The sequence below is a fragment of the Hylobates moloch genome, unplaced genomic scaffold (genome assembly GCF_009828535.3).
Source record: "Hylobates moloch isolate HMO894 unplaced genomic scaffold, HMol_V3 SCAFFOLD_5, whole genome shotgun sequence".
NCBI lineage: Eukaryota > Metazoa > Chordata > Mammalia > Primates > Hylobatidae > Hylobates > Hylobates moloch.
Window position 1 is genome coordinate 1,211,655 of NW_026652280.1, and position 10,774 is coordinate 1,222,428.

Below are 10,774 nucleotides of genomic sequence, written 5' to 3' on the forward strand. Positions count from 1 at the left end.
TAGCTCCAAATGAATGAGGTGGGGGATGCATTAACTTCAACAACAGGTTAGATTTTATTTTCAGATCCTATAACATGTTCTGAGATGAGAATATGTTTAGAGTTTTGCTTGGGAAAAACTAATTTACTTACAAATATTTATTAATAAAAGTTCATTTGCCCAAATTACCTACAGTCCCTAATTAAAATCTGAGGTTTATGCACTCTATTTCCCAATAATAAATAAAGATCTAGTAGTTTCTTGGGTGAAATTATAGGCTGATTATTCAACTTACTACTCAGCATGTGTCTATAATGTCCAATAATAACTGCATTGTTTATCTTTAAAAGAATACGCTTTAACAGTACCCACCTCTTGAATTACCAGTAGGATTTTTAAGAATCCCAAATATAAAGTGTCTGGGTTGCAAAATTTTTCTTGATGGTTCCAAACCTAACATTTTAAGTAGGCTGAAGCTGTGCAGTTCCGCAGACCTGTCAGCTGTATTTCATGGTGGAGTGTGATGCTCTGTTACTAAAAATCACAAAGAAAAACAAACAAGGGTGAGAGGCTTATGTGCAAAATCTTCCTTAAATGATCTCAATGTGTGGGGAAGCCTTTCTACACTTTTTAACTGTGTATTCACAAGACTGTCACCATTTGACGTGGAAAATGTTTTTCCAGGCCTGCTTGTTCTGCTGCAGCAGCAGCGTGACAGTGGGCGGGCACGTTTCTTCTGGGTAAATTAAGGTCACAACGGGAGCTGTTCTTAAACTGTCCTTGATACGGCAAAGAGAAAAAAAAAATCAAATAACAGAAACATTTTGTATTATACATATAATTAAAAGATCTTGTCAGTTATAAAAATGATTTTGTCGTTTAGATATTTTATCCCTATTTGTAAAAAGGTATTGGTATTAAAATTCAGATGTTCTTTAATTAAGCTAGGAAGAACGAAATGGAATTAGTCAACCTAAAATAACCATGAGGAATGAAGGAAATAATTTACACTTTTCTGTAAAAATTCTAGTTTATAGATCATTCTGTAATTTAAAATATGTGCATCATACCAACTTAGAAAGTATGGGGGAAGGGTTACCCATTTCCCGTGTTCACAAATAATCACGTTTGGAACGACTGTAATCAAACATTTATTTCCACGTTTGAATCATATACAGTGAACGATTCATACCAACATGAACAAGTTCTTGCATCTTTCACTGCAGGGCGTGGCCTATGCATCATTTGTTTTTCATTTACTGATGTAAAGAACTTTGGACAGAACAGAATACAAACATAATCTGACACCGTGACATCTCTTCTTCCTCTTGTCTTGCCAGCTTTCTGATTTTCCCACAGGGTTATCCAAGCTCCGCGAAAGGCCAGTATTTGCTAGGAATGGTCTGTCCAAATGACAATCTATGATACTTCCAATGAAAACAGGCCAAAGATGCAGACCATGGCAGAAATCAGGACAGTGACACCAATGTTCATAGTTTAGGCTCTCTGATATTCTACTAAGGAACAACAAGAAAAAATACCACATTGTTTTCAATTGCATACTCTTGAATATATAGTGCTGTAATAAGGGGCTGTGTGTGTACTTGTGTGCAGGACTCATGGAAAAATCAAATATGTTTCTCACGTCTCTTATTTAACAGAATATGCAGTAAGCATCAGTTCACAGCTTGATTTTATTTTACCAAGTATAGTTGCATTTGTAACATCAATAAGTTCAATGGCTTTTTCTTTTAAAAAAAGATACAAACACATTTTTCATGATCCAAAAATGATTCCACGTAGTTTCTTTAGCAAATTTATTTGTAATTGATTTTTCATATCTATGGGAGAATATTTTTAGGTAATAACTCATATTTTCTCTCTATATATAAATACGATCAATTTTTTTCATGATTATTTTTGGGTAAAGAGAAAGATGTACATTAGTGGTAGTTCTTTAAAAAAAAACATGGAATTTTAGAACTGAAAAGGATTTGAATATCATCAAATTCTACCCTCTTCCTACAGATGGGAAAGCAGCTTTTACACGGCACAGGAGGAGTGAGAACCCTCTCCACGCCGGGCCCTCGCCCCGGGTCTCAGCATGGATTGTACCAGCCAGGATGATGCAGGGAGGACAAGGTCATGCCCCAAGCCTCGCTTGGTACAGAAATGCTGAAAGGAGAAAGAATAAAAAAAAAGCCTCTATTGTGATTTCATTTTAAAGTTTTCACTTCATAAAGAATACTGAGAATTAATGCCCAATATTTCCTTCTTAAATGAAAAAGGGGAATGTCATCTCCTTCCTCATGTTATATAGAATATTTTGTAGATCAAGTTTTAACACAGCTAAAAAGCAGCAAACAGGTCTGCCGGTATAAACATTTCATGCCCTCTTTTTTTCAATGAAGCACTGTGTCGTAAGAAACTTTTCAAAGGAATAAACAAGTACTGGCTCCCTGTCTCAGTAATTAGCAAATGAGCACAAGGTTGTAACACAAAGGCCTGAACACAGGGCCCTCAGGTTGGCGGTGAGCTGGCGGGTGACAGGCTGGGCGAGAATGACACATGTGCAGCACGGTCTCCAGCTTCACGCGTGCACCAGAAGAGAGACGAGAGATTGGGACGTCTGCGGCATTAGACAAACAGCCACAGTGAATACAGTGATTTGAAGCTGGTTGGGCTGGAAACATACATGCAGCCTAGTACTAAAGAAATGGCCCTGATGTTCACCATGGCTTCGTAAAACACAAGATGGGGACCGGGCAATGCCTGCCAAACACAGAAGAAAATCAGGTAGGGGCTCCCATGCCTCCAAGCTTCCATGGGGCCAAAATTAAACAGCGAGAGCTGGAAGACAATTGCTTTTTAGCCCTTTAGCAGTACTTATTAATTAGCTTAAATGTTAATGTTTCCTGTAATGAACTTAGAAACGTATTTAAATAATTTTTAGGGATTGTTGGCATTTATGATTCTTTGATACACAGTCTACATGACCACAGTTGGCATCAGAAAGCGGCAAACACCCAGGTTTGCCAAGCCAAACACCTCTGATCTTACCTCTGGAAGTATTTTTTAAATACAAGAAGTAAATCCCTTTTCTCCTGCGTTTTAGTTTATATTAATCACTTTAGATGGCTGTACATTTTTTGCTAATTCCTTACTTCAAAAAAATTGAATTTACTATCTCATTTAGTCAGTTTACATTTTATAATTTCTATTCTAGCATTGAAATTTACATGGTTTGATTTCTAAGGCTTACGATATCTGCTGGAAGGTTGGCCTGGATTGGTTAGTTTAGTGGTTAGTACCTTTATCATTCCTTAAAATCCACCTGGCACGTCCCAGGTAAAAATTACTGTAGCTTCTAGGTTGTCAGTAGTTATTCATTTTAAAAATTAAAAAAAAAAAGAAAAAGAAGAAATCGATTACATATCTTGAAATCCAGGAACTATAAAATCATTCTTATCAAATGTTATCAGTGAGGTAAAGCTTATTTTAAATTAAGGACATTCTCCATCTGGAATGAAGCTGTGTGGAGCTGCCATCCGTGAACTCACAGAACTGCTGCTGCTGCCACACTGTGAGCACCATCCCACCCACTCCTGTCCTGTCATGTGATTTGATGCACACCTATTTGTTCAAGCGACCTGAAAAGCCAGTATTCTCCCTTCATGCTGACGACGTCAGTGGTCATTTTTGGGCACTGCGGAGTCTCTGATATGTAGGAATTTTCTACCACATCTTCTTCCATCATAGATGTAAAAAGAATCCACAACTAGGAGGCTGAATTTTTATTTTTGAAAAAAGCAAGAAATAAAAATTTCAAGACCAATCAAGATGCACTGAGACGCTGCTTAAATCTAAGCTGCCAACCTGTGTTGGTGTTCCTGGTGGAAACACCACGGATACACACCCACCACAAATGACCTCCTCAAATTCCACTTTCTCCATTAGAAAAATCAAGGAACGCAACTCAGAAATAACATTACATCCTGCATTTTATTCAATTCCATATGACAAAAATAGTAACCTAGACTAAGACATCCATTTCAATCAGTCGATGTGTCAAGCCACAAGATTTAATAATAAAAAATATTGGGTCTAGGTAACAATCCCCAGCTGCTCAGAGAGGTCCCAGCCCCGCATGGCATTACAGTATAAAAATAGTGTCTCTCTTCACCATGCAGAGGGATGGCCTAGCCCTGCACACAGGAGGGTCCGTCTCACTGTACCTTCATGAGCCATCTTATTTACAACACTTTACATTTCTCTTTAGTTATATACACAACCTTTTGGGAGAAGAGAGAACACTATGTGGTACCAAATACTAACCAAAAAACAAACAAACAAAAAAAACCACACACACACCAAAAAGGACACAGATAAATAATGAAAACATTCAACTGCTGAAACACAGCAACCTTAAGCCACCTCAGTTTTCTCTGCCTAACGCTTGAGACACCCCAAGCCCTCATCCCGTGAGAAGAGGTGGCACGGTGGGGCGAAGTTACATCTCATCACCGTGGAAAATAGAGCTGTAGAGTTCAGTGTTCATTTCCAATAGAAATAAACAGCTAATGAGTCTTTGATACTCTTTTTGTTTAGTGACACGCTGGCACAAACAGCCCATCCTCTTACAATGATTGTTTTGCTGCTGTGGTTGTTAGGAGAAGATTGTTCTATTTTTTCTGTCTCGACCGAGAAGACTTCACTGTCTGATTCTTTCTTCAGGGGCATGCAACTCCTTGCAGTTATCCGACTACCAGAGCATCTCTTGAACAATTTTGTTGTTGGAAGTTCATAGTGTCAGACGCCAGCACACGTGCAACGCACGAAAATGAGGTAGTTCACACGGCGCTGTGTTTGCGCTGCCTCGGCCGCCCCAGCCTCCGGGGCCCTCCCGGCTGCATGCAGCTCAGCCATCAGCGCCAGGCTGTGTTCTGAAAAATCAGAGGACACTGTGCTTTGCTTTCATCTGAGAAGATAATAAATAAATCAGGAACTCGGAAAATTTCAAAGTCATGACTGATTGTACTGCCTGATACTTGCCATTTCTCTTGGGTTTACTGTCCATGTGACCAGTGCCACCAGGCAGCCACAATCTTGTCTGTGGGTGAGACAGAGAGAGACAGACCCGCTTACATGAAAATCAGACCTGCAGAAGGTTCTCCTAGTTCCTTCCTGGCTTGTACTGACGTCATAGTCCTAGGATGAATTCACCAAGGTTTCGTTAGGGGGTGGTCACAGTTTTTAAGTGGGCTTTGTAGAAAAGTTAAATAAATCATTTTAATTTAAGAAACAGCAGGCCCTGTTTTACTGAGGAGCTGACAAGTCTTGGTGGCTTTTCTTTTTAAGTGGCATAGATTTCTAATATTGTTTGACCATAAGACAAAACAAGGAACTGTAACAGTTTTCCCATTTTCCTTAAACTGAAGTACTATTTATAAAATACTTTACATCTTTTTAAATTTTCAAATTATAGACAAACCTCCCTAATACAAAATACTAAAAGTGCAATAGTATAAATTAAGAGTTTGCAACCACATTATACAAACATTACCTTTTTATTGTACAGCTTTGATAATGTGAAATATTTTCTCACAACTGTTTATAATGTTGTGAGTCATTTATGGTGATGTTTGTCTGTAACTCGTTCCCCAGTCATTGGGCTACAGACCACACTAGAAAACAACTGTCCACATAGCAGCTACAAACATTTAAATTAAAAAAAAAAAAAAAAAAAAAAAAAAAGGCTTATTACTGACAGGTATTTGCACAGGAAAAGCATGCTATCTTTCCCAACAGAACTTCACAATTTTGCCTGCATTGAAATAATCCACTTATTTATAGTAAAACAAATCTTGCTTAAAAAAAAAAAAAATCACACAGCCAGATGTATTCTGCAGTACAAAACCTTCGTTTAAGGTCGGGGCTATTATATTGTCTGTTACCCGCATAATCTTAACATTATAAATACTACAGACGAAGATAGTGTCATGATACACAGCATTGGGAGTACTAAACCACGTCTTTAACATGAAGAGTTCTAAAAAACATCGTTCAAGTGTCTAACTAATTCAAACGAAACCATCAAATGAGTTTCACTGGAATACCGCAGAGGACCCCTTTCTCCCTCGTGGAGATTATTAGGTTTCAGGAGCAAGGAAGTGGACATGGTCTGAGCTCTTTCTGTTCCTAAGGCGGTTTTCCAAGCACTTTTTTTTGAAGGAAACTTATTTAAAAGGTTGCAGAGTTCTCAAGAACAGTCAGGCTTGCTGTTGAAGGGAGCGCCATGCAGTGCTTACAAGACCACCTCTCAGCAGCCGCAAAAGTGTTTTCTGCTATGGGTGAAAGTGTAATGAGAACTGAGGCAAGAAAGGTCGGAGGCCTGATGCTCCAACTTCAAAACGTGGGCCTGGGCAGGGCAGATGGGTGAGTCACTGGCTAGTTGATACCAATCTCCTTGTTATCCTCGATAAACCGTGTGAATGGGCGGCTGGCTGCTGTTTCTGCGCTTGCTTTGTCCAAGCTGACGATGGGTGGGCTACTGCCAGTGCGCGCTTTGTCCATCCCGCTGGCCACGGTGCCCAGAGGGGGGAGGGCGCTGCCCCCGAGACTCACGGGGAGCTGGGGGATGCCTCCGTTCTGGATGACAGAGATCTCGTTGTTCTTCATGGCGAGCCCGTTAGTGATGGCTGCAGCATACTGGTTCCAAAAACTGGGGTCGACGTTCATTGCCCGAGCTGCCAGGTCCTTCTGGAACATTTCAGAGAACTTCAGGGCATCACCCCCTAGGAGAGCCATGGGGTTCTCCACAGACAGGCGGCGGCCGCGTCTCGCGGGGGCGTTATTCCACATGTGTGTCCCCATGTGCACCTGCGCGAGACACGGAGACAGCCCACGGGTAAGCGCCCAGACACGGAGGCACAGCTGCTCTGCTTCCACTGCAGCAGACAGAGGCCCACCCCGCCCCCAAGCGCGACTGAGGGACAACAAAACACAGGTGGACTTTTCTGGGCACTTTATATTTCTACATGCAAACATCTTGTTTTATTGAATACAATAAGCAAAACCAACAAATATAAATTAATGAACGCAGTCTTTCAGTTGACAAACTTTAGAGTAATTTTCCCCTAAGGTGTAAAACCCACATGGCCACCCAGAGAATGTTCTGGAACTCAAAGGGTCCGGGTCTTGCTCCTTCAGTTGCCCAAGCCCTGGCTCCCCTCTGACCTCTACTGTCCTCCACTTTGCATCTTCTGCTGCTGGGACTCTCTGACTGTGCCCCTCTCCTCTTGCTTTCTCTCAAACAAGGAAACATTAATTCTAGAACATCCCAGGGTCACCTGCGGCCAGCAGGCCCGGGGGGCAGTTCTTATCCAGCCCACGCACGCCGGGTAGAAACCACAGGCATTGATCTTTGGGCTGTCTGAAGAGGCTGCTGGAACCCAGACAGGCTGGCTTTGCAAACGTGCACTTCACAGACGACAGAAAGCAGCCATTAGTCAACACAGTACAAGGCACAGGCCTGAGCTACCCAGTACTCGTCACACACCCTCTCTACCGCTGCTGCTGCGATCTCATACAGGAACATAGCACAGCGCTGGCTCCTCTGCCCCCACGCCAGGAGCGTCTCACCCAGCGCCCCTCCCGTGCGCCCTCTCGGCAGCCACATGGACAGAACGACAGGGCCTGTTGAGTGGCCTCGCCTTGGTACTGCTTGTATTACATGTGAGGTTTAAAACCAAGCTTATTTTCTATCAGATTCAAGAGGGCTTCGGGCCCTGGACCAAGTTGCAAAGTGAGCGTTCTCACCCCTAACGAATGCCTAACCTGGCTGAAGCCATCAGAGGCCCAGCTGCACGTGTTCCCCGGGAGAGGCCCAGGCTCCTGTTCCTCCCACAGCCGATTAACGGGACGTAGTCTAAGTATGTGTGTACAGGGACACACACGCATGCCAGACACCACACATGACATGCACATTTGCACACGCACGTTATACATGTATGGATACATTACATACACCCACACATGGGGCACCTACACATGCACACTCACACACGACCCATACACACACATAGGTACATGCTACTCACCCACACGCACACCCGACACACACATCACGCCCTACAACACACACCCACATGCGTGGCATCTCATCTCCCTGGCCAGGCTAGGAGCAGGACCTCGGCCGCTGTGTCTGCGGCAGCTGATGGAGAAAGCCACCGTGGCTCGGCCGCACCGCAGCCGGGGCTGGAGCCTGCCATGCTCTTACCTTGAGGTTGCCCTTAGTGGTGAAGGCCCGGCCACAGATGGTGCAGCCGAACGGCTTCTCGCCGGTGTGCGTGCGCTCATGGATCTGCAGGGCGCTGGCCGAGGAGAAGGTCTTCCCGCATGACTGGCAGTTGTGCTGCTTGGGCGTCCGGCGCGGCGGGGGGGCCAGCATGGGCGCCAGGCCCGGGCCCATCACTGTCTGAGGCCCGGTGGGGACCTGGACGCCCGCGGGCAGCGGGGGACCCTCGCCCAGCGCCATGGCCTTGCCGTGACCGTTCACTTCCATTTTGATCATGGTGGGTGCGGCGCTGGAGACCAGGCTAGGAGTGCTTTGGCTGGGACCTAGAGCAAAGTTGGGGTCAAATAACTGAGAAGGCAGCTCTTTCAATCTGTGTGTCAGTAAGTGCTGTTTTAAATTACCCATAGTGGAGCACCCTCGCCTGCAGAGCGCGCAGACGAACGGCCGCTCCTTAGTATGGCTGCGGTAGTGGATTTCCAACGCGCTCTTGCAAGCAAAAGGCTTGCCACAGACACCACACACAGTGCTGGGACACTTACCCCGCTCCCTGCTCAGGAACAGCAGGCTGAAGGGCGCCTCCTCCTTGATGCCCGCGCGGCCAGGGGCGCCTCCGCTGCCCGGGGCGGGGGCCGGGCTGTCGGGCCTCTCGGTCTTGAGCGGGATTTCCTGGGGCTCCGCCGGGGCGCCCAGGACCGGGGACTTGGAGCGGAAGCTCTCGCCATTGCTGGGGGCCGGCGACAGGGCCTGCGAGGACGAGGACTCGGACAGGGCGGGGCTGCCCGCGCTGCGGCTCTCCAGGTCGCCCACGGCCGACGAGGAGTCGTTGCTCATGCGGTCGCTCTCTCCGGACCCGTTCTCCACGGGCTTGAGGCCGGTCAGCTGCTGGCAGCTCATGACGGAGTCGATCATCTTCATCTGGTTCTCCAGGGCGGCAATGCTGGAGATGACCGAGGGCGGGGAGGGCGGGCAGGACCCCGTGTAGGGCAGGAGCGGCTTGGCTGGGTCGCCGGCCGCGTCCTTGAGCTCGGCGTCGTCCTCCATGGAGTTCTCGTCCATGTCGTCGTCGTAGCTGCTCAGGGTCTCCGCGTTCTTGTCGTCGTAGGCCAGCTCGGAGTCCATGGCATCCTGGAAGCCCTCGGGCAGCGGCGTGTTGGGGATCTGGCCGCCCATGTGCATGCGGATGTGCTGCTGCAGGACTACGGCGTTGGTGAACTTCTTCTGGCAAATGGGGCAGGAGTGCTGCACGCGCAGGGGCGGCTTTGCACGGTGCACGCCGAAGTGCGTCTTGAGGTTGCCCTTGGTGGTGAAGGCGCGGCCGCAGATCTTGCACTTGAACGGCCGCTCCCCCGTGTGCGTCCGGTAGTGCATCTTCAGCGCGCTCTGGCAGCTCAGCACCCGGTGGCAGATGACGCACTGGTTCGGGTCCGTCATTTTCTTGTCGATGTTCTCCACCAGCTGCTGCAGCTTCGAGGTTTCCGACGTTTGCATCGAGTCTAGCAGCCCCCCGAACGGAAACTGGGCCTTGAACTGCTCGGAGACGGCGGGCAACCCGGGGCTGCCAAGGCTCGTGGGTGCGCCGTCCACCGATGTGGGCGCAGCGCTGGCATGCGCGCCCACGGGAGCGTCCCCGGCCCTGGCGTTGGTGCAAGGCAGGCTGACGGGCTCGACTTTAGTCAGGGACGGCCCGCCGAGAAGTGGCTGTGGGGACTCGGCGGTGGCAGACACGCCGGACTCCGGGTGGTTGAGGCCTGGGGACAAGGAAGCGCACTCGCTGGAGGCGGGCGATGGCCTCTGTGGGGAGCGGCTGGCGGGGGTGGCGCTGGGGGAGTCGGCGTAGCCGTGCGCGCCAGGGACAGTGGGCGGCAGTTGCAGCCCCACGGACGTGGGCACGGTGGGCAGCACGGGCTTGCTGTCCAGCCAGGTGGTCACGGGCTTCTCGGGGGGCAGCGACATGCCGTAGGGGATGCCCGAGCAAGTGGGCACGTTGTCCAGGTACTCGGGGACCGGGTAAGGGTTCATCTGGATGTGGGGGTACTTCTCCTTGTGCCTCTGGAAGTGCACCTTCAGGTTGCCTTTGGTGGAGAAACGGTTCCCGCAGATGTTGCACTTGAAGGGCCGCTCGCCTGTGTGAGAGCGCAGGTGGATCTGGAGGGCGCTGTCGCTGCCGAAGACCTTGGCGCAGAAGCGGCATTTGTGCTTGAAGAAGGGGTCCTCGGCGCTGGCCTTGGGCTCGAACACCGACACATTGGGCGGCTTGCCCTTGCGGTGCTTCATGAGCGCGGACAGCGGGTCCAGGGCGTTGGCCGTGGCCGCGATGCTGACCAGCGGGTTGGGGAAGATGACGCCGCTGGCGGAGGTCTGAGGTAGAAGCGGGCTTGGCAGGCCGGGCGCCGCGCCCAGCAGGGACCCCGGGGCCAGGGCAGGCGGCGTGGACGCGCTCTGCGGCTGCGAGGAAGCCGCGCTCTGCGACGCTGGGGCCGGGGCGGCGGCAGCGGGGGC

At 48.3% G+C, this 10,774-nt stretch overlaps 1 protein-coding gene across 1 annotated transcript in view; it reads right to left on the reverse strand.

Annotated features, from left to right (window-relative positions):
- Positions 1–3,917: 3,917 nt before the first annotated feature.
- Positions 3,918–10,774, reverse strand: part of SALL3 (spalt like transcription factor 3) — a 20,157-nt gene continuing 13,300 nt past the window's right edge. Inside the window, exons 2-3 of the mRNA XM_032152037.2 lie at positions 8,258–10,774; positions 3,918–6,858 (exon numbers count right to left, since the gene is read on the reverse strand). The exon at positions 8,258–10,774 is cut by the window's right edge and continues 866 nt beyond it. Of these exons, the coding sequence (XP_032007928.1) occupies positions 6,427–6,858; positions 8,258–10,774 (2,949 nt within the window). The 3' untranslated portion in view covers positions 3,918–6,426. The remainder of the gene's footprint in view (positions 6,859–8,257) is intronic.